This window comes from Dysidea avara, chromosome 14 (genome assembly GCF_963678975.1).
Source record: "Dysidea avara chromosome 14, odDysAvar1.4, whole genome shotgun sequence".
Taxonomy (NCBI): Eukaryota; Metazoa; Porifera; class Demospongiae; order Dictyoceratida; family Dysideidae; genus Dysidea; species Dysidea avara.
In genome coordinates, this window is record NC_089285.1 from 3,943,581 (window position 1) to 3,968,458 (window position 24,878).

A 24,878-nucleotide genomic window follows, 5' to 3' on the forward strand; every position below is an offset into this window, starting at 1 on the left:
TATGTTACCAGACTGTCTTTTAGACCAAATGACAAGCCTGGCTGGCAAGACTAATTTACCTGTTGATAGAAAAGTAACCCAAATGTTATTTGGGTTGTTTAATGTTGTTATATAGTTATACAACGGCCACGAGTGCACGTTGTATAACTGTTATGTACCACTCACCTAATAGGTGGGGAAAGTCTCACAAGACAGCTGTAACACTTATAAAGGCCAGGTTTCTAACATCAATTGTGAGTAACTAAGCCATACGTTGCGATGACGTCCCCCCTGCAGTACTGCAGCCACCTGAGATATTGAAAGCTAGTACGCTATGGGTTATATCACTAACCTGCATTCGCTGTTCGACTCTCATCATGTAGTTCTCAGCATGCCAGTGTACCATATAGACTAAGCACCAGACTAATCACCATAGTGATTCTCTCGAGCGAAAAAAAGCAGCTAAATAGACGGTTTAAGTAAACTAAACCTAACTACTAAACGATACTAGTCTAATTCTTACTATTGACACTGGCTAAACTCGAATCTGGTGGCATGACAAAACTGGTTCCCACAATTGAACGTAAAGGTTAGTATTATTTAGAATATATTTGTTTTATTGAGTCATTGTCGAAGTGGACTACAGTTTAATCTGGGCTAAGATGGCACCAGACTAGTAAGGTGTATAAGTACGTTTATATATATGTAGACTAGAGTTGTGGCCACCCGCGTTGGCTTTTTCGATCGCCATTGGCTGCTTGTAAACATTATACGTATTGGTGACGTTATGGCCCACAATCGACCTTTACATGTCAGGCTATAAAAGAATTCGAGTGATCTGTGAAGCGTCTTTCCACCTATTAGGTGAGGTGTCGTAGTGGTCTTCGCCACCGGCACTTGTGCTATGCTGCACAAAACCGCAGCCAGTGCAATATCTGTATATTGCACTGCGGTCGGTGCATTATAACTTATAATTCACTCGTTGTGGTCTACAAAACCACAACCAGTGCGTTATAAGTTATAATGCACTCGCTGCGGTCTGCAGCAGTGCAATATACAAATTATGGCACTGGCGGTGCCTTTGAACTGCCCACGCAGAGTGGTACATATATATACATACACACATACATAGTATGAAGGTCACATGGTAGCCATGTGCACAAGGTCATTACACATGACCTTGCAAAATAGTGAAGCTGGCAGTTGCTAATCTGTCAAATTGGGTTTACAGGTTCACATATACCTATATTTTTTTGTAAATGTATCTGACACAGTTTCATAACAGTGTGAAAGTTGACATCAAACAACTTGTCCTAAACTTTCAAGTTATGTTTTGTTTTCCCTGCTTTTCTGCTATCTTAACCATTCATTTCAAAAAATAGCTATAGCATAATGAGAAGTTAAAGAGTATCTATAGAATGAAAGGGAGTTATGGGGCTTAGGTAGGCATGATAAATAATGTATATTCATCCAGACATTATTTTGCACACTGTTTTGTATGAAAAACGTTTTACTTTGTTAACAGTAATGTGTACTTGAAAGCACAATTTCCATTTGATCAAATGATTATAGAAAGTTCTGTGCATATGTATGTAGCTATATGATGTGTAGTTTGTGGTAGTTAGCTAGCTATATGATGTGTAGTTTGTGGTAGTTAGCTAGCTATATGATGTGTAGGTTGTGGTAGTTAGCTAGCTATATGATGTGTAGGTTGTGGTAGTTAGCTAGCTATACGAGCAAAGATTTAATATGTACAAGGTCATGTGCACAAATATGTTATTACAATGAACTGACTGCATCACAATAGAAAGCAGTTAGCTACATGTATATAACACTACTGTAGCTAATATTATTAGCTCTACATAAACTACATAAGTATAGTATTACCATCCCTGTATGTAAAATAGCTATTTCTTACCATACAGTTTAACATAGGTAAAGTTGCTGCATACTGCAGTTGACACACAACAGCGATACCATCCTTGATCACTTCTTATAACTTTTGGCCAAAACACAAGAGTGTTTTCATGTACTCTAACTCTTTCTGGGTCTGAATCAATGAACTGGTGTATAGTTCCATTTGAGAAATTTCTATACCATGAAGAACCAGTAGTATTAGTGTCACCTTCTCCAATGATGTAACACTTCAGTCTAGCATGCCTCTCTTCAACAAAATACTCGGCGAGGGTGGGTGAGTTTGCAACGAAGTTACTGCTGACGCCAACTTTTACAGAACGAACTCCTGGAAAATATAAAACCAGTGCCATACTAAACAGCTCGCATTCTGTGAATGCCGCGGGACCTGTGAGAAGGCTAAAGCCTGTGATGATGTACCTACGTTTTATCTATCCTGTACTGTGTAGCACCATGCGGCACAGATAGCTATGGTATAGTTACGTATTGCTAACGTCTAAAATCTCAGTACTCCCCATGTCCACACCTGACTGACAAAGTGGTGTACGTAGCTAGCTGTAGAGGCTGGCTGCATGCATGCGCAGCTAAATAAATCAGTTTGCTCAACTGTACCTGTTATATGAAGAGCTGATATGAAAAATACAAAGGTAAATGACATCATTGTAGCTAAGTGGCTTGCTTCGGGTAGCGAGCTACCTCGAAATAGCTAGCTACATGTAGCTACTAGCTAATTCGATACGAGTGGCTAGCTAGTTTTAACTAGCAGACTAGTTGTCATCTCAATAGTAATTCACTTCGTCTAAAGTTCATGTAACTGATCTCAGTATTTATAGCACAGCTCTATCCCGGTAAATAATTAAATTAGCCGTTGATCACGTGTTGTCGACAAAATGAACACGTTATATTCATATTGTGTCGTTGGTTTCTTTCTTGCTCTCGTTGTTAAGAGAGTGAACCTGGATAGCGTTCTTAATTATCGTCTTGTGAAAGAAGGAGAAGTGGCAAACATACGCAGTGATGTTGACTGCCCAACCGGTTCGAACTGTTCATGGAGTTATCGTCACCCTATACTGGATCCAAACAGCCAACTGATCACTTCAGAGCAAGAATTATCGTTAAATGGCAGCTCCGCCAATGGTGTATATTATTACTGGGATGAAACTCGTCAAGAGGAACTCTACCGGATATTTAAGTCTAGTGGTGAGTGACTGCACATCAATTATATTATGCTATGACACGTGCACCTGTGATTTATTATTCCGTAATGACGTCACTAAAATATTGGTGATCTCTATTTGGGGTACACTAACTGGTGATACTGGACAATAAATGAAGGCTGTGTTTGATTTCATATTGAGCTAAAACTAACACAGCATAATTAAATTGTATAATGAGACAATCGTATAATGGACGAGCGTTTTCGTGGAGGTGATAGAAACGGTACAATGATTCTATTTAACGCTGATCAAAACAGTTAGCATGTGATGCCACTACAAAGCAGGCGGATTCAAATACCTATTTAGATGAGCAAACTACTGTTCCTTTGTTTTAGAAAGTGTTGCCAGCTGGCACACTAAGTATCAAGTCACCATGCCAGCTGCCAGTGGATGTCCTCTGTGAAGCAGGTAGCTAATTAAGGCAGCCACACCTGATACCAACACAAGGAAGTTTGCCATGCCAGCTGCATAATAACAGGATTAATAGCAGTATGTTTGTATGTATTGTTTACTTGTATTTTATATTTTTTCTGGCTTGCTGGGCTCTGGTTGGCTTGGCTGTTTGTTTGTGCTAATGTATTGTAAAGAGTGTGGTATGTTTTCTTGTATTGTTTACTTGTATTGTACATTTTGCCTTTACCTGGCTTGCTAGGCTCTGGCTGGCTTGGCTGCCTTCCTTTATCTGCTTCACCTAGCTTGCATACTCCTATGGTATATGTATTGTGTATCTCCTGTAGGTTGTGTATGCATATAGTGTGTACCCAACTCTCAGAAGGCACTGATACAGTGATCAAGGCACACAGTTTGGACAATGGCATGATTACTAGCTGTATTAATCGTACATGTTCTCAGTGAAATATACTGTAAGCCTTTTCCACGTAATAAAAATCAATGTGTTAAAAATAAATTTAGAAAAAAATATTGTGTCTCCCAAATATTATTAGAATTGTTGCGTTTGCACAAGAATTCATCTGTAGCAAGATTGGCAGCTGCAGTAAACAAGAAAACAAGATGTACGTAGCAGCTGCTCCATGATCTTGTTAAAGTACAACTGTTGTAAACAACTCTTTATAAGACGATAATTCTTCTGCTATAGCTTCTTCAGCAACATTCGCAATTGTGCTTCGCCATTGGTGATGGGTGTGGTCATTCACGAACAAGCTAATTAACTTGACAGATAGCTAATGGCTTTGTGTATAACCAGCTTCAATTATTCTCTAGTATCTCAAGTGGTATTCTCCGTTGGAAAATGATTACCTTGTGATGAACGGCTGGTTTCTTGCAGTCAGTGTAATTATGACGAATTCTTGTGAAAACGCGACGAATTCTAATGCAAAAGCTCCTAAATCAATGGCAAAACTGACTAAATCAATTGCAAAACCGACAAATTCAGTTGCAAACGGGACGAATTCTACTGCAAAGGCAATGAACTCTACTGCAAACGGGACAAAGTGAATTGCAAAGACGACGAATTCAATCGCAAAAACCTGTAATAAGACCACCTCATTATAGCACCTACTTCTAGTATATAGGTCCCAAACTTAGTTACTTCATTATCTAGGCTAAACTTCGTGATCCTGTATTAACAAGGTTTCACTGTTTCATTACATGAAGGTATTTTCCCTATTGTTATGTGTTATGTTTTTTTATTCTGTAGAAGCAAATGATATTTGCAGCTATTGCATTTTGCTAGAATTTTGTAACCAAGAAGGAAGACTTGTTATACATCGAAAAACAGTTGTGGATCATGATTTCATTCGACCAAATAGCTGTAAGCTATATAGAAGGGGAGGAAGAATCTGCAGAGGTATTTCTTTTGATGACACCGATTGTCAAGATGAAAACTTTAGTCCTGGTAGCGAGTACCACATGGAATGGGAGCTGAATACTGAAAAATCAACTACCGTTACTATTTATACACCAATTCAGACTGTTGGCTCTATGACAACATCTTGTTTTAGTAAGTAAACTGGTTTTGTATAACAGTACTAGATTAGGTCTAGACATGTGTGTAGAAGAACTTGTTTAATCTAAACTAAAGACCTTTTATAAAAGGAAATGAGAATAAAATATAAGTATCATTCACCCATTGTATTAACATCATTATAATGCCACTTTAGATTTTACATCCTAAATGTTGTTATTTTTTGATAGCCAGAGCACACAGTTGCTTTTTTGATCTAAATGGTATGGTCTATCCTCTTCAAGGTGCACGCGTATGAAACATGTAGAGCTGTGCGATTATATCGATTATGCAATTAATCGATTGCAATACTAATCGTGATATGCAATAATCGCAAAAAATTGAAATAATCGATTAATCGGAAATAGTACATTCTTCTTATAATCTACTGTCAAGAGCCATATTATTCAACTGCTATCACCACAGAACCAATCCATATCATAAGTAATGCTTGTAAAGGAAACCTTATGTCACAAACTAGAGACAAGAGCCTGTTTAACTTTTCTAAATGAATACATTCAGCTCAAAATACACAGAATGCAATTAATTGCATAATTGTGATTACTGGGTAGTAATCACTTGCAATTGTAGTCAAAATCGCACAGCTCTAGAAACATGCCTATTATAATTTACCACTGTGGTCTGTATTCATCATGACTAAAAGCTTGCATTATTTACTTATAGTGTTACAGAGATAGCCGAATTAACCTGTGTTTGAATAATTGAGGTTCCACTGTATTGACAAAACTGTGTAACAAACAGATTTTAAAAAAATATTAAGTACCAATTATCGCCTACCATAGAGGCATAGACTGGTGTAATCGTGTGTGTTAAAAGAAATTTGGCACAGTCATTTAAATGGCAGCCATATGTCACTATCTAGTTGTTCATATGTGTTATTATGATATCAAGTGTAGACTCAAATTCCTTTTTTGTGTTATTATTTTTTGAATTTTTCATAATGTATGGGATTTTATTAGGTATTTCGTCCTACATTATGGTGACTCCAACTGGTACACAACAGAGCTATCAGAGTAAGGGTGTTTTAATTTTGTAGAATAATATTAACATTGTCAAATACTTGTACCTGTAGATACTAGTACTCCTTTCAGTCATCTTGATAGTGTGATGAGAGAAACATTAGGTTAGTTTGTACATATCATTAAGCAAGGGCGGATCCAGACTTTTGGAAAGTGGGGTCAAAATGAAATGATACTACAGGGAAGGCACACCTTAGTGTGCAAAGGTGGTGGGGTCTGGAGGAATCCTCCCCCCCCAAAAAAAAAAAGTTTTGAAAATTAGACCCTCTGAGATGGAATCTGAGAGTGATTTCAGCATGGGTTCATTGCAATTCTTAGTCGACTGTTGTATTAGAGTTGACTGCTCTATTAAAGTATCTCGATTTTGATAACTTGGCTCTGTACAGTGTAGGGTTGGAACGAATGTACACATACATCCTCCGAAGCTTCTTTTGAAAATGTTGCCGAAGCTTCGAAGCTTTGTTACAGATGTCATGTCAACAATTAATGTACACAATTGATGGTTATTAGGGTGTATACTGTAGTACAAACTCCTACACTTTGTTATAGCTCCAGTATGACCATTGTTTAAACTATAACTACACCAAAAAATAAGCAAATAGCAGCTTCCATAAGGAGTGAAATAGTTGTACAACTGGTTTAACTTGTTAGTATCCATGGTAATGAAGCTTTGGTGAAGTAAAGCAGCATCCGAATGTTATGAAACCGAACGAAGCTTCGAAGCTTCGAACTATTTGTCTCAACCCTAGTACAGTGCACACTCAAATACATTGGTGTAGTCACTAGACAGAATCTTAAAATGCACTCAATACAGCTCCCTTGAAAGTGCTGAATTAGTAAGGACCACAAAGGAGTAGGCGTGGCCCATGAAATAACATCACCCAAAAACCAGCCTCAATTTCCCCTGACAACGATGAGGAAGTATTGGTGAGGTAAAACTAAGCCCAAACAAGCGTTTAGATCGACCTGAAACACTTTCAGCAAGTTGCTATGGAATTTAAAAATATATATTTATTGAATAGAATTTTCTACTGACCGAGTAACTGATTGATGCCTTCAGACAAACGTAACTTGATAAAGGCTAAAGCTACTGGCTTGATTTTTTCATTGTTTGACATTGCTTCAGCCCGACAGGTGCCTTTTGGCCTTTTGGCATACTGCAGTACGTACAATGCATTCTTCATGGACTTACCAGTGTCCTCGTTTGTGTCCCATTCATCTTTGCTGACAATGAAAAGTATTGATTTAGCGGTAGCATGTGATGACTTCCCTTCGTAATGGAAATTGTCCGTATTTTTCATAGTGGCTGTTTTGATTGCACAGGTGCCTTTCGAACAGTTCTTGATTCGTACGGCTGTGTAACAGGGTGAACATAGTCGACAACGAAGCATAATGGATACTTCACTTTTCAGATGATAAGTGGTAGCTGGGGCGTGCGGCACCATTTCTTTTGGTATATGTGGATTGCAGGGGTGCTTTTTGAACAGTTCTTGATTCGAAATGCTGTGTAACGGGTTGAACATAGTTGACAGTGAAGCGTAATGGATACTTCACTTTTTAGACGATAAATGATATAGCTGGGGTGTGCAATGCCATTTCAGATGCGGTATATGTGTGGAGTCATAATAATTATTTACAAAAAAAATTATAAACAAGTACACAAAAAAGTTTGCAATTTACAACTAGAGTATGGGCTATAGCACATCGATGAAACAAGCTAGAGTAGTGCTCGATATCAAATTGCAGTAAAACAATAAGAAGTGTTATATCCCTACTGTGCATTTCCATTATGGTATCTTGAGTACAGTAGGGATATGACCCTTCTTATTGTTTCACTGTGATTTAATATCGTCCACTACTCCAGCTTAATTGTTTCAGTACTTTTATCGATGTACTATGGTACCTACTCTAGTTGAAAATTCCAAAAAATTTTTGTGTATATTGAAAGGTTAATACATTTAACAGATTTTGGTGTGTGCAGCTATATAGCTATTTAGACAACAATCAAAGGGAAATTACTGTTTGTGTTAAAGAAATTTTGTTTGATGATACAGTGCCACTCATATACATACAGGAAACTGATAACACTCAAGTATATTTAATTGTGGGGTTTAGTTAGCATGTAGACTGGCCATAGGGAGGCTTAAGAAAACAGCATTATGATATAGACTGGTGGTAGCTATTTGCAGCTATAAGTCACAAATAGAAAGATAAAACATCACTGTATGAGATTTTCATGACATATAGAGCACAATTGACATGTATATATACTAAAATTTTCTGGAGGTGATGGTCAAAAGCCTTCCTTTACCAACCCCTAAATCCGCCACTGTCATCATACACTACTGTAGTACTGTACATTGGGGAATATGGATCATGAAGGATTGGGCTTTTCTGGAGAAAAATTTCACCCTAAAACCAGCACAATTCCTTCATGCCATTTTGGGAGTATTGGTTAGGTATAATCAAGAGTTCATAATATATATATTTAGGATAAATATATATATTATGTACTCTTGGTATAATCAAGCCCAAATGTGCTTTGAGTATGGCAGGAAACACTTCCTAAAGGTTACAAAGAATTTAAAGAAAATTATTTAGAGGAATTTTCTATTGACTGCCTGACTGACTGATACTTTCAGACGAGCTTAACCCAATAATGGCTAAAGCTGCAGGCTTTCGCTGTTCGACATCACTTCAGGTGCCTTTTGGCATACCACAGTACGCATGTACAATGTATACTTCATAGACTTACCTATGTCTTCCTTTGTGTCCTATTTATCTTTGCTGACAGCGCAAGGTGTCAATTTGGTAGTGCTGTGTGATGGCTTCTCTATGTTTGATAGGAATTGTTTGAGTTTCCATTGTGACTGATTGATTGCAAATGTACTTCTCTTAGTGTTTCTTAGTTTGTAACACTGTGTAACGGGCTGAACATTGCTGATAATGAAGCATAATGGCCATTTCACTTTCAAGTCAATAATTATTGGTTGGGGTGTTCTAGCTAGTTGTCCGCTTTTTTCATGGTGACTGGATTGATTACAGAAGTGTTTCTCCTTGCTTGTAGCGCTGCTTAAACTTAGCAAGCTAAATGTAATGGTCACTTTACTTTCTAGTCAGTAATTGATAGTTGGGGCATGTATTCAGTCGAAAATAAGCCTCAGCGATAGTATTGATAGTATTCATAATCGCGATACTGATGCCTCAAGACAAGCGTAACTTGATAATGGCTAAGGCTACGGGCTTGATTTTTCACTGTTCAATGTCGCTACAGCCCAAGACCTGCCTTTTGGCATACCACAGTACATACAGTGCATTCTTCATGGACTTACCAGTGTCCTCCTTTGTGTCCCGCTCATCTTTGCTGACAGCGAAAAAGTGTCGATTTGGCGATAGCACGTGATGGCTTCCTTTCGTAATGGAAATTGTCTGTATTTGTCATAGTGGCTATTTTGATAGCAGAGGTGCTTTTCAAACAGCTCTTGATTTGTACTGATGTGTAACGGGTTGAAAATAGCCGACAACGAAGCATAATGGATACTTCACTTTTTAAATGATAATTGATGTAACTGGGGCACACGGCACCATTTCTTCTTTTGATATGGATGGATTTCAGAGGTACTTGTCGACCAGTTCTTGATTAGAAATGCTGCATAATGGTTGAACATAGCTGACAACGAAGCGTAATGGATGCTTCACTTTTCAGACGATAATTGGGGCGCGTGGCACCATTTCAGATGTGGTGTGCGTAGGTTCACCAGTCATAATAATTTATTTACAAAAAAGTTAACAAACAGGTATACAGAAAAATTTGGAAATTTCAACTAGAGTAGGGACCATAACACATCAATAAAAAGTACTGAAACAAGCTGGAATAGTAGACGATATTAATTCACAGTAAAACAATAAGAAGTGTTATATCCCTACTGTGCATGGAATGTACTTCAAAGAATTTCACTCAGATTTGCACTTTAATGTCTCAACTATCAAACAAGTTCAACATACCTAACCTTACATATCACATAGACAATACTATTATCCAACAAGTCGAACATGCTAAGTATCTTGGAGTCACAAAAACTGAACTGGCATGAACACATCAACAATGTTGTCAAGAAGGGAATTCTCTACTTGGTTTTTTGACACGAAACTTAGCAAACTGTCCAATTGCTGTAAAATCATCATGCTATCAAACTTATTTACGACCAGTTTTAGAGTATGCATCAGTGGTATGGTCACCACACTACCAGACAGACATTCAGACTAGAGATAGTGCAAATATGATCAGCAAGATTTGCTTAAATTAGAAAGACAGATACGTAACGTGACTAAAATGATGGAATCTTTGGGATGGCCTAGTTTGCAAAGCAGAAGGACAAATGCAAAACTAATAATGTTTTACAAATAATTAACGATATTGTTGATGTGGACATTGATGACAATATACTAGTACCAGTAACATGTCACTATACACGTGGTCACCTCATGCACCCTTATACAAGAGTGGATGCTTTCAAATATTCAAATATGCCATCATTGATTAAACTCTGGAATACCTTGCTGGGAGATGTTGTCTCAGTGGAAAATTTTCAAGCCAACTTGCACACACATGCATACACTTGTTCTATTCATCAGGTGGAGAACAGTATCTATGTTACTTCATATAAAACAAATAATTTTATTCACAGAAGCCATAGAACATAGTTGCTTGTCCTCTTACGGGATCACAGAAAAAAAGACTTACACCTGCAAATATACTAGGGATTAAATATCCACTAGTAGATCTGCAGGTGTAGGCGATCTCCCTTGTTTCCCAACTTATTTTTCAATGATCTTAAAATTCTTAATTTTCCTTGTACTTCTAACTTGTGGAAATAAAAGGTATAGTGGAGCAAGGACCTGGAGGTCGCCTACACCTGAAGATGTACTAGATGGAAAATAAATTACAGGCATTAATTAAATGATCATAACTTACAAATGCAGTCCTCTTACCAGGATGCAGCTAACATCATCGGTTCTCCATGAACAGGCGAATCCATTGCTGGGTAAGTTTTGTCTTCCAGGTACTTCCTACGACCAGGACAAAAGTGAAGACGTGAGAAATAAAAAATGGTCCGCTTGTGCAATGCAAGGTAGACTAATATTAGCTCTTACCTTCCATCTCTTTGGGAGTATTGACACGAAACAAAGATTTGGAGTTCTTCTTGCACGATTCTACCAAGGTTATTGGTGTGATCACCTTCCTTCATTGTTAAAACAAATGCTCAAAATTTTACGGAATATTTTTAAGATTTCATAAATACTCCATCCATTTAGTTTTATCTGATTTCACAGGTTATTATATCTAACCCAAACCCTACCCCTATCCTAACTAACCCTACTAGTGAATTTCCAGTGAATGACTAGTGAATGTCCTAATTCTACTAGCGAATGTCCTAATTCTACCAACGAATTTTCCTAAACCTACTAGCACACCACAACAGTAGATTCCTAATTCATTTATATACACTAAATCCAAAACTGGAAATTGGTACCCACAATTAAATCTACCATGCTATGCTATAAAAGAAAACTAAGTAATTTGCCGATGGTGGCAAGGCTTTGAGGATGCCACATTAGCTTTATGTGTTTCCAAATCTAGCAAAAATATTTTCCAAAATTGGCATGTTCTCTGATTACAATTTCCAATTTAGTGCTTTCAAAAATTGGCAAAATTGTTCTTTCCAAAACTGGGCATATTAAAATTTGCCAAAGGTGGCATACCTGCTTGCATGGTTGGATAACAGCAAGGTGAATTTCAACATTTATTAGAAAACTTTATTTATTACTGATAAGTAACCAAGAAACAGCACTTTTGTTAATTAAGGGTGCTCTGTACATTTCCGCATATGGCTTCTGAGGTTAGCACAGCTGGGGCTTACTAATGGATTCCCATGGTTTCCAGTAATTATCTAATTAGTCTGTGGCTTGTTTAACATGTGGCGTGCCCAACAAGAAAATGTCTTTTGTGATGAAATAACATGCCACAAAGAAAGAAAGAAGAGCGATATACATGAAGGAAGCGAAGTAAGTGTTGTATCTTCTTCATCGTGTCTAGTGAATATAGCGATCCGTAATTGACCAATTATCTTCCAGTTACGCAATTAAGAAACAATAACTGTGGCCATAGAACAGCTGTTGGTGCCTCAGTTTTTACACCTTGATACTAAAATTAGAACTAGTTCGTCATTTTACACCCGATAGGATCGAAAATTTCAGATGGGAAACCATGATATTTATGTAATAAAAGAGCATTTGTTGTTTTTTAATAGCTCCTTTGGGTGAGGAATGGCATAGAGGTAAAGAAGACTGATTAGTGCCAGCACAAAAGCGGAAGAAGAGTATCTGATAACTGAGAAGCCATAGAACAAAAACAGAAATGCACGTTTACTTGTACAGTTTTCAATAATGTATTTTTAAAGAATCAAGTCTCTAGGGCATAAACTGTGGGACTAGTTCTAGTTTGAAGCGAAACATTATAACTCGCCTTCTACAGTGAGTTAAGACATTTGGACTAAACTGTGCAGTAGTGATAGCTTATTGCAAATAAAAAGAGTTTAGCAGAATGGTTTATCAGAAAACATAATTTACGGGAAACCCACCCTTAAACTGTTTAAGGCCCACTGCTGTAATATTATGTCCAAGTGTGTAAGCAGTAAACAAAGAGATGTAACTCTGCATTTATTGCAGGTATGGGCTCTGTCAAGTGCCACTAGTAAGTGATTCTTTTGATATATACATACATGAAAATTGCAAGCGTATCAGTTAAAAATTGCAAGCATACCAGTTAAAAATTGCTTTTAGATTGCAAGCGTATCATACAACACGGTAGTACTGTATAGTAGAGTTGGGGGGGGGGGTTTCCCTCCAGTATCACCCAATAAACAGCCTCACTTTTCCTTCAAAACAGCTTGGCAGCATTGATTAAGCATAACCAAGCTCAAAATTCCTTCAGAATGACCCCCAAACCTTTCCAACAAGTTTCTATGGAATTTAAAAATTTTGTACTTAACTGAATTTTCTACTCTGTTTTCTTTAGCCAAGCACAACTCGACTATAGTAGTTAATGCTATGGGCTTGATTTCTTTACTGTTTGGCAAGGGACATCTCTTTTTGCCTACTGTAGCAGCCACAGTGCATGTACCATGGACCTACCTTTGTCCTCCTTTGTGTCTCATTTCTTTCTCCACTACCTTGAAGGTGTTAATTTGCGGTGACACACAGTGGCTTCAATTAATGCAAGCGTGTTACAAGCATTATCTGTAATTCCATAGTGAGTGGATTAATTGCAGAGGCTCTTCTTGTACTGTTCTTTGTTTGTAACACTGTATAACTGCTAGAACATACCTGAAAACAAGGCCATTTTCTTTCCAGTAATTGATAGTTGGGATGCACATTTAATTGCAACAATTTCCGTAGTAAATCGATTGATGACTGAGGCACTTCTTGCACTATTCTTTGTTTGTAATGCAATATAAGGGGTGGAGACACCTCTTTCCAGTAATTGACAGTTAGGACATGTGTCAAGTCTGACTGGCGCCATTGTTTTCTTTGATGCGGTATGCATGGTTATTGTTGCAAAAAAGTAAACAAACAAGTAATTTTTTTTTTAATTGAGTAGGAATCGTAGAAACAAAGCATGTCTGAAGTAGATATTTAATGTCCACTAATATAGCTGGAGGTGTCGATGACCTCCTTTGTTTCTCTACTTTTTATTTCTATGATCTCTGCTAGATATAAACAAGTTGATGTTGTGCAACTTCTAAAAACTAGGTGCCATTCAGCTAACTAACTCATCTGGAATTAACCAATGGGTTTTTGGTTGTGCAATAATGCATAGTTAATTTATTGTAATTCTCGGATTTTGTAATTCATGAAATTTATGTAATTCTTCAATTACAATGCTATGCACTGCTAAGGAAGCGCTTGTTAAACAAACTGCTTTTATCAACATATTACGCACAGAAGTATCTTCTAAACCGTTTTATAGTTTGACTATTGTGTTTTTTTCCCACAAATTTTCTCAACAAAGCCTCAGAGCTCCTCTTCATTTTCGTTCATGTACGTAGGAGATTCACCCCTTTCCCAACTCGAAGGAATAGGCTATTCCTAGTAGTCTACTAGGCTAGCACTGTTGTTTCTCAATTGTTAAACGCCTGTAAAACCCGAAGGGAAAGTGATTCACAAAGTCTGAGGAGACTCGCCACACCCGTATTTCAGTCCGCCAAAAAGAAACCATTTCAGAGCAAAGTTTTCATGTGCGCAAGTTTAGTACAGCCTTCATTTTGCTTTTTTTTCTACGTAAAAGCTGCTTTTACCATTTAACAATTTTGCTTATGTGGGTGTGTACAGACAAACATAGGTAGATAGATAGGTAGATAGATAGGTACACACACACACACACACACACACACACACACACACACACACACACACACACACACACACACACACACACACACACACACACACACTTTTATGAAAACAATTACACCAGGCATGTGCCCACAGCCAGCCTTTGGTTGGCTGTGGGCACGCCTGGTTTAAAATTTTCTTAATTTTTTCTTATACTCATTACATTTATAGTAGAGTGGCGTAGTGTGCATTTCATGCACTTTGTGATACAATTATGCACATAAAAATAGTAGTCCTTGTGACATTTATTTTTGATATAGTGCCACTGCGTGTTTGGCCTTAGACAACCTTTATAGCCATTTTTGCATTGAATATTTATCATTTTTGTCTTTATCTCCCTGAAGCATTACTTTACACTGTTTAAGGTGTTGCTCTAAGAAACAATGCGACTTTTGTTTGAAGTGAATAGCTTATTCCACCACAAAGTTATGATTACTTTAAGTAGTTGTAAAATTTGTTGCCCTTGGGGTGTAAATTACCAATGGTCATTAAACTTCATAGAAATTCATGCCTAATATAAATTATCATAACTTTGGGGTGCTATCACGTATTGACTTCAAATAAATATCAAGTAGTTTCTGTCAGCAAGACCTATAATCTGTAATCATGTTTAAACAATGTAAAATAATGCTTCAGGGAGATAAAGACAAAAATGACGAATTCTCATTGAAAAATGGCAGTAAAGGTCACCAGAGGTCGAATTTGTGATAGCTCTCTATAGCAAAAAATAATTATTACAAGGAGTACTATTTGTGTGAAAAGTTTCATAATTGTATCACAAAGTGCATGAATGCTAATTTTTTGTACTATGCCGCTCCACTATTATAGAACAATAAAACTATCCTTGTAGAATTCACCACTTTTGTTGTGAAGGTGCTATTGGCTTGTGGTAAGCTCTCCATTCAAAGGTGAACCATGTGATATATGACTCATAAAAATTAAGATGGCGAAATGTTTAGTGATCATGTCACGGAGAAAACCAATCATGTACAGGTGCTGGAAAATCACTTTGTTGCTTGAAAAAGAAAAATTCTGCACACATGTTGGTTACTGTTATTATTATTGAGGGACAAGTTTTCTAGTATAGCTTTTAATAGCGTTTTTACTTCCTGGGGTTTGTTAACACTACGACTTGCTAAATAACAGAATGTGTAATTTTTTAGAAACATGCGGGTTTTCAGGGTAGACATTGTTACAATGATGGTTCTTTAAAATGGTTTTATTAAACAACAAATTTAATCCATGCACCACTGTTAGCAGTAACTAGCACTGTTAACATGTTGACTGGGGTAGAGATCAAACCGTGCTACTGTGTGTTACTATGGCTTCATGTGCAGACAAGATACTTTTGTGGTACTTCAAATATCAGTGTAGTTTTCATTTACATATCTGTTTGCATGCGAAGATCAAAGGCTGTTACTTGGGATTATTTCAGGTGATCACTTATTGGCCGTACTTTGTACCAGATTGTTTTGCATTGAGATATTCATAGCAACATATCAGTTTCCAAATCATTTGTGTTTCCAAGGCCAAAACCAATGGTGTAGCACATCAATTATCATTAATTGATGCTTTTTCTAGTCAACAAATTGAGCACAATTTTAACTAGAATGTGTTCTATTTCACATTTCAAACTGGTGCAAAGTAACCACCTTATATTAGTGACAGCCAGTATTAAAGTTTACCTTCCTGAAACTTTATTACAATGTTCATGCAACCTTCACTTCTCACACACCAGCTGGTTTTACTCATTTGGTAGGTGCATACAGACAGTTATTCTAAATCCGGAACCAGGTCTTCATCCTACAGCCCTATATATTAGGATTATCGTGTACAGTATGGTATATCACATTTAGTGTTGCACCGATAATCGGTTGAATTATCAGTAACAACCGATATTAGTTAATTTTACAAGTATCGGTATCGGCTATGAAGCGGAAATAATTTGCCGATTAACCGAAACTCACAATCAATCATTAAATTGACGGCAATGAACAGGTGAAAGTAAAGAAGGTGGTGAATGTAGCAGTAAGTGGTTTGCTGTAACTGTTTTTTAACTGTTTTGGCTTGTTTGTTTGCAAAAGTATGGGTGCAAGGCTATAGCAGGCTGTGTATACTTATCAGCCGCCCACACAATTAGTTGATCACTCTTCACAGAGGGTCTGTAGTCCCACTGAAAGCACTGTTTGATAAGCTGGCTTAGCTGTTTTATAACTACTTGGCTTCCTTTTCCATGAAAGGAGATAGTAGCAAAACTGTAGAAAACATTGTATAAGTCAGCTTCCCACGCAATTAATTACATTATCATTACAAATGCAGTTTATACACATAAACTTTAGGTGATTTTCTGCTCCTCCTCCTCTGTTCTGAAGAATTGAAGAATATCGGTAAATATCGGCATATCGGTTACAGGAATAGGCAAATAATTGGTATCGGCAAATGTGAAAAAATGCATATCGGTGCAACACTAATCACATTGTACAGATCTCTTTTAAAATTGTATTTTACATTGTATTGTATCTGTGATAGGTATCACTCACACTAGTTCCATGTCACCAACCTCTGATTTAAGTACAAGTATGTATTTATGTGCGTATTGTTGTAAAAGTGCCAGTTGTTGTATACATTTAGTCATTATTAATCCACACTAAAAAACCAAGCTGTGAAAAATGGTGCGGTCTATATAAGCTTGGGTGAAAAAAGTTGTGAAATCAGGAGTGTTGGCCAAGTAATAGTTGCAGTGATGTTAATTATACAGTATGGTAGTACTGTATATTAGGAATCATGGAGATTGGGATTTTTCTGTCCAAAAAAATCATCCAAATTCCAGCTTCACAAGATTATCTTGATGCCTTGGCAGTATTGGTTATGCAAAACCAAACCCATTCAGTAGGACCCTAAATGCTTCAAATAGGTTGCTAAAATTTTAATAAAATTTTTTTATTCAATGGAATTTTCTACTGACTGACTAACTGCCTGATGTCTTCAGGCAAGCGTAACTGAATAGCAGCTAAGACTACGGTTCACTGTTCAACACTGTGTCAGCCCGACAGGTGCTTTTTGGCATACTGCAGTATGTACAATGCACGCATCATGGACTTACCTTTGTCCTCCTTTGTGTCCCATTTCTTTTTGCTGACAGCCCATGGTGTTAAATTGCAGTAGCACAATGGCTTCCCAGCTATGTTTGGTAACAGGAATCATCTGTATTTTTCGTGGAGACTGGATTGATTGCAGAGGCACTTTTCTTTTACTGTTGTTTGCTTGTAACAGTATGTAACGGGCTGAACATAGCTGAAAGCAAAGCGTAATGGCCATTTCACTTTCAAGTCAGTAATTGATAATTGGAGTACACACATTGTCCGTATTTTTTAGCGGTGACTGGATTGATTGGAGAGGCGCTTCTCTCATTTGTAGCACTGTGTAACGGACTGAGCATACTGTAGGTGAAAGTGAAGTGTAATGGCCACTTTACTTTCCAGTCAGTAATTGATAGTTGGGGCACGTGTTCAGACAAAAACATAAACTCAGGCACCATTCTTTCTTCTGGTACAGTATGTGCAGAAGTCATAATAATGTTACAAAAAAGTAAACAAATAAGTATAAGGAAATATTAGAAATTTTAAGTTTGATTAGGGATTATAGAAAAAAGTAGGAAAACAAGGCTGGTCGCTTACACCTGCAGATATACTAGAGGACATTTAATTAGGGATTAAATGTCCTCTAATATATCTGCAGGTGTAGGCGACCCTTGTTTCCCTAATCGAACTTATTTTTCCTTACACCTGTGGATATATTTACATCAATGCAGCCATTTCTTGGCCGCCATTGTTGATTTCACAACTTTTTCACCCAAGCTTATAAAGGCTGCACCATTTTTTCACAGCTTGGCTGTTTTGTGTGGATTTTTGTACCTTATTTGTTTTTACTCATACAAGTAGAAGGGTCCAACTAGATCATTAATGGGTGTAGTCATTGTGCCCTGTGAACCTGTTGAACAGTGACAGGTACTACTGGGTGTCTTCACCTTTTACAGTAGCAGAAGTGCTTCAAATATCCTAATAGACTACTTAAGAAAGGTAGTACAGAAAATCAATGCCTCAATTATTCTGAATCAGATGTTGACATGTGTGTTGTCCTGTATAACAGTAGTTTTAGTGTGTGTACTATATATGTGTAGGTAGCTATGATCTTGTGCATGAAGCTACTACATCATCAATGCCAGTTTCAGTCATACCATCACCTACTCCTACAGGTAAAGTATATAGTAATGACTGGATGATATTATTATAACATTTGATATTGTAATATGTCACAGTGGTAAACAGTATACATAGAAAATTGTGAATTGTAGTCAGCAGACCAGTTACAAGAACTCCAGAGTGATAAAATCAAGACACATGGTAGTGTGTCATGTGGCCAAGAAGCCGGCATGCAATACCGTGATCAAGACACACGGTAGTGTGTCGTGCGGCCCAAGAAGCCGGCGCGCAACCCCGTGAGTATATTGACAGGAAGAAAGAATACGCAATTTTCGCACCTCCGTAGCTCTGTGCTGCCTTGATGAAACAACACGAATTTTGCTGTGGACACTCCCTCCACCTTCAGCACTCCACATTCCAAATTTGAGCGAAATCGCTTCAAGCGTTCCCGAGATATGCGACTTCAAAAATTGGCTTAGTTTCTTCGTTTTTTTTTTCTTCTTATTTTTCTTCCTCTTTTCGCACACTTACAAAAACTGCTATAAAACGCGAACGCCTTATCCGATCGCCTTGAAATTTGGCACACAGAAGGAGGGTATAAAGGCGCATCTCTGTACCAACTTTGGCTGGAATACGATAAACAGGCAAAGAGTTATGAGCGATTATTCACGAAACATAATACCAATATGTTGTCACGCCTACAGGGTAAACCGCGTATGGGAAGAAGCTGAAAATCGGTGGGTGAATAGGTTAACTATTGAACCTCAAACCTTTTGTGGTTTGAAAGAAATCGAGCTAAAAACCAGGAAGATACAACGAAAAAACCAACAGTGTGTAACAATTACGCAATCGAGATTAGCTAATATAAAACGACTGCTTGCCACGCCTACCAGGTAAACTGCTTGGGGTAATGCTTTGAAAATCGCTGTATAGATGGAGTTATCATCTTAGAAAGGCTCTTCAATGGTGTAGAAGAATCAGACTTAAAGCCACGGAGTTATAACACGAAATCCAACTTGGTGCAGCAAGTGCGAGATCGAGATACTCTAATAGAGCAGTCATCCTAATAGAGCAGTCACCCTGAACAGAATTCAAGAGATCAGTTAGAAATAAGTAACCTGTATAGAGATCAGCTACAAACAAATCATCCTGTAGAGAGTTCAGCTACAAACAATTCACCCTGTTCAGACATCAGTTAGAAGAAGTTTTCTTGTAGAGAGTTTAGTTACAAACAAATCACCCTGTTGAAAGATCAGCTAGAAGATGTCACCTTGTAGATAGTTCAGTTACAAAGAAACCGCCATGTAGAGAATTCAGCTACAAACTAGTGACCCTGTAGATACATCAGCTAGAAGAAGTTACCTTGTAGAGAGTTCAGCTACAAAGAAACCATTCTGTAAAGAGCTCAGCTGCAAACAAATCACCTATACAGAATTCAGGTACAAACAAATCACCCTGTAGAGAGATCAGCTAGAAGAAGTTACCTTGTAGATAGTTCAGCTACAAACAAATCATCCTGTAGAGAGATCAGTTAGAAGAAGTTACCTTGTAGACCGTTCAGCTACAAACAATTCACCCTGTAAAGAGATCAGCTAGAAGAAGTTACCTTGTAGAGAGTTCAGCTACAAAGAAACCATCATGTAGAGAATTCAGCCGCAAACAAATCACGTGTAGAGAGTTCAGCTACAAACAAATCTCCCTGTAGAGAGATCAGCCAGAAGAAGTTTCCTTGTAGAGAGTTCTGCTACAAACAAATTACCATGTAGAAAGATCAGCTAGAAGAAATCACCTTGCAGAGAGTTCAGCTTCAAAGAAACAATCATGTGAGAGTTCAGCTACAAACAAATTGTCCTGTAAAGAGATCAGCTAGAAGAAGTTACCTTGTAGAGAGTTCAGCTACAAAGAAACCATCATGTATAGAGTTCAGCTACAAACAAATCACCCTGTAGAAAGATCAGCTATAGAAGAAATCACCTTGTAGAGAGTTCAGCTACAAAGAAACCATCATGTAGAGAGTTCAGCTACAAACAAATCACCCTGTAGAAAGATCAGCTATAGAAGAAATCACCTTGTAGAGAGTTCAGCTACAAAGAAACCATCATGTATAGAGTTCAGCTACAAACAAATCACCCTGTAGAAAGATCAGCTATAGAAGAAATCACCTTGTAGAGAGTTCAGCTACAAAGAAACCATCATGTAGAGAATTCAGCTACAAACAAATCGTCCTGTAGAGAGATCAGCTAGAAGAAATTACCTTGTAGAGAGTTCAGCTACAAAGAAACCATCATGTAGAGAGTTCAGCTGCAAACAAATCACCTGTAGAGAGTTAAGCTACAAACAAATCTCCCTGTAGAGAGATCAGCTAGAAGAAGTCACCTTGCAGAGAGTTCAGTTACAAAGAAACCACCATGTAGAGAGTTCAGCTGCAAACAAATCATCTGTAGAGAGTTCAGCTAGAAACAAGTCACTTTGTAGAGAGTTCAGCTAGAAGAAGTCACATTGTAGAGAGTTCAGCTACAAAGAAACTACCATGTAGAGAGTTCAGCTGCAAACAAATCATCCTGTAGAGAACTCAACTACAAACAAATCGCCCTGTAGAAAGATTAGCTAGAATAAGTTACCTTATAGGGAGTTCAGCTACGAACAGATCACCCTGTAGAGAGTTCAGTTACAAAGAAACCACCATGTAGAGAGTTCAGCTGCAAAAAATAAATCACTCTGTAGAGAGTTCAGCTAGAAGAATTCACCTTGTAGAGAGTTCAGCTGCAAATAAATCACCCTGTAGAAAGTTCAGCTATGAACAGATCACCCTGTAGAGAGATCAGCTAGAAACAAGTCACCCTGTAGAGAGTTCAGCTAGAAGAAATTACCTTGTAGAGAGTGCAGCTACAAAGAAACCACCATTTAGACAGTTCAGCTGCAAACAAATCACCCAGTAGAAAGTTCAGCTATGAACAGATCACCCTGTTGAGAATTCAGTTAGAAACAAGGAATCCTGTAGAGAGATCACCTAGAAGTATCACCTTGTAGAGAGTTCAGCTACAAACAAATCACCTGTAGAGAGTTCAGCTACAAACAAATCACCCTGTACAGAAATCAGCTAGAAGAAGTCACCTTGTAGAGAGTTCAGCTATAAAGAAACCACCATGTAGTGAACTCAGCTACAAACAAATCGCCCTGTAGAAAGATCAGCTAGAAGAAGTTACCTTGTAGGGATTTCAACTACAAACAAATCATCCTGTAGAGAGTTCAGCTACAAAGAAACCATTCTTTAAAGAGCTCAGCTGCAAATAAATCACCTGTACAGAATTCAGCTACAAACAAATCACCCTGTAGAGAGATCAGCTAGAAGAAATTACCTTGTAGATAGTTCAGCTACAAACAAATCACCCTGTAGAAAGATCAGTTAGAAGAAGTTACCTTGGAGAGAGTTCAGCTACAAAGAAACCATTTTGTAAAGAGCTCAGCTGGCAACAAATCACCTGTACAGAATTCAGCTACGAACAAATCACCCTGTAGAGAGATCAGCTATAAGAAGTTACCTTGTAGATAGTTCAGCTACAAACAAATCTCCCTGTAGAGAGATCAGCTAGAAGAAATTACCTTGTAGAGAGTTCAGCTACAAAGAAACCACCATGTAGAGAGTTCAGCTGCAAAGAAATCACCCTGTAGAAAATTCTGCCAGAAACAAATTGCCCTGTAGAAAGATTAGTTAGAAGAAGTTACCTTTTAGAGAGTTCAGCTACAAATAAACCATTCTGTAAAGATCTCAGCTGCAAACAAATCACCTGTACAGAATTCAGCTACAAACACATCACCCTGTAGAGAGATCAGCTAGAAGAAGTTACCTTGTAGATCGTTCAGCTACAAACAATTCACCCTGTAGAGAGAGCAATTAGAAGAAGTCACCTTGTAGAGTGTTCAGTTACAAAGAAACCACCATGGAGATTTCTGTAATCAATATATGTGACCGGATTTGCGAAAAGGGGTCTTCCACACACATCCAATTCTGTAAACGTTGGAGACCATAACTCAGTGTTCAAGTAACATATTAACCTGAAAATTTCACCATGTATTCAGCTATAGTGGTGCTCATCACTGCCCAAATTTCAAGGCAATAGCTCTTTCCAATCTGAAGTTATCAATTGTCAAAGTTGGCAAATTGGATGTGTGTGGAAGACCCCTTTCGCAAATCCGGTCACATATGTATTATATATATAATTTGTACATTTACTGATAAAATATTTAAAGTACATCTACTTCATCTTTTCTTCTTCCTGTAGTAAAGAAAAAAAACATAGGTTAAAAAAGTCCCAAAGCTGGCCATAGGCCGGCTTTGGGGTATACAAATACAAAAAGAAATGAAATCTAATCCAAAACAGCTAAGCTGTAAAAAAAGTGTGCGGCCCTCAGAAAGGCTATGGTGAAAAAAGATGTGAAATCCAGAGGTATGGTTCGTTTCCATTTTTGGATGTTTATTGACCTCACATTTTCATCCACAATTGGATGATTATTGCAAAGGAACAAAATCATCCAAAAGTGGATGATTATTGCTCATATCTCTATATAGTGAGAGATTTATGCAACAATCATCCAAATTTGGATGTTTCTTGCCATCCAATATTGGAATACATTTGTCGCTATCCAAATTTGGATGTTTCTTGCCATCCAATATTGGAATACATTTGTCGCCATCCAAATTTGGATGTTTCTAGCCATCCAATATTGGAATACATTTCTGGTCATCCAAATTTGGATGTTTCTTGCCATCCAATATTGGAATACATTTCTGGTCATCCGAATTTGGATGTTTCTTGCCATCCAATATTGGAATACATTTGTTGCCATCCAAATTTGGATGTTTCTTGCCATCCAATATTGGAATACATTCCTTGCCATCCAAATTTGGATGTTTCTTGCCATCCAATAATGGAATACATTCCTTGCCATCCAAATTTGGATGTTTCTTGCCATCCAATATTGGAATACATTTGTTGCCATCCAAATTTGGATGTTTCTTGCCATCAAATATTGGAATACATTTCTTGCCATCCATTTTCGGATGTTTCTTGCCATCCAATATTGGAATACATTTGTTGCCATTCACATTAAAAGTTTCTTTGATTTTAAATTGTGTATCGTAAAACATTAAAATTACTTGATGCAATTTTAAGAAGTTATGAATGATTTCGTATGAGAACAGATGGCGAAAATAAAAGGCGACAAAGTATACAAGAGGTCAACTGTCAAACAGTCAGGTATAGTGCGATTTAGTGGGATTCCACCGAACTGACACATGCCCACAAGAATACTGCTGTCAAAGGCAACTACACTGGAGAAAAATCACTTTTACGGAATAGCCGCAATGCAATCAATTGTTAAGCACAAAAATCCTTATACGAGGCCAAATATTGAATTTAAAACCTTTGCCAAAACTCAAATTTTTAGTCTGCCTGCATTCTTGCCTGCCTCCTGGCCACAGCTGCAAGGCAAGCAGGCAGCAACAACAGCTTGGCAGCATTGGGTAGACACACCCAAGCTCAAAAATATTTTCAGACCCATTCTCTAAACCCTTCCAATAAGTTTCTATGATTTATTACTGTATAAGAAGTTGTGTTTAACAGAATTTCCGCTAACTGACTGACTGCTTTCAGCCTAGCATACAGTACAGGGTGTAGCTCAACTACAGGTTTGATTTCTTCACTATTCAATGTTGCTTCTTCCAGAGATGCATCATGCAATGAGTGCATCATGGACTCACTTTGTCCTTCTTTATGTACCTTTTTGCTGACGGTTTTGCCTATTAAACCAACAGGTGCAATGGAATTTCAAGTTCAGTTAGGGATTGTAGAATTTAAAAGTAAGGAAACAAGGGAGGTTTCCTATAGCTGCAGGTGAATTAGGGATTATCTGCAGGTATAATAGGAAACCTCCCTTGTTCCTTCTTTTAACTTCTATGATCCATATTTTATTGCACTTTATTATAACATAATTACGATTGGTGCACCTGTGTATTAAAAGAATGAATGGTGCCTGACGTATAATATATAGACGCACACCCAATCTATCACACTATCAATTATCACAAAGTAAAACAGCAGTTACTGCT

The 24,878-nt window shown here is 37.6% G+C and overlaps 1 protein-coding gene across 1 annotated transcript in view; it reads left to right on the forward strand.

The window, feature by feature from the left end:
* The first annotated feature begins 2,772 nt into the window (after nucleotides 1-2,772).
* LOC136244529 (uncharacterized) overlaps nucleotides 2,773-24,878 on the forward strand; it is a 36,012-nt gene continuing 13,906 nt past the window's right edge. Inside the window, exons 1-6 of the mRNA XM_066036105.1 lie at nucleotides 2,773-3,093; nucleotides 4,768-5,070; nucleotides 6,054-6,107; nucleotides 6,167-6,217; nucleotides 17,097-17,144; nucleotides 18,748-18,822. Of these exons, the coding sequence (XP_065892177.1) occupies nucleotides 2,784-3,093; nucleotides 4,768-5,070; nucleotides 6,054-6,107; nucleotides 6,167-6,217; nucleotides 17,097-17,144; nucleotides 18,748-18,822 (841 nt within the window). The 5' untranslated portion in view covers nucleotides 2,773-2,783. The remainder of the gene's footprint in view (nucleotides 3,094-4,767; nucleotides 5,071-6,053; nucleotides 6,108-6,166; nucleotides 6,218-17,096; nucleotides 17,145-18,747; nucleotides 18,823-24,878) is intronic.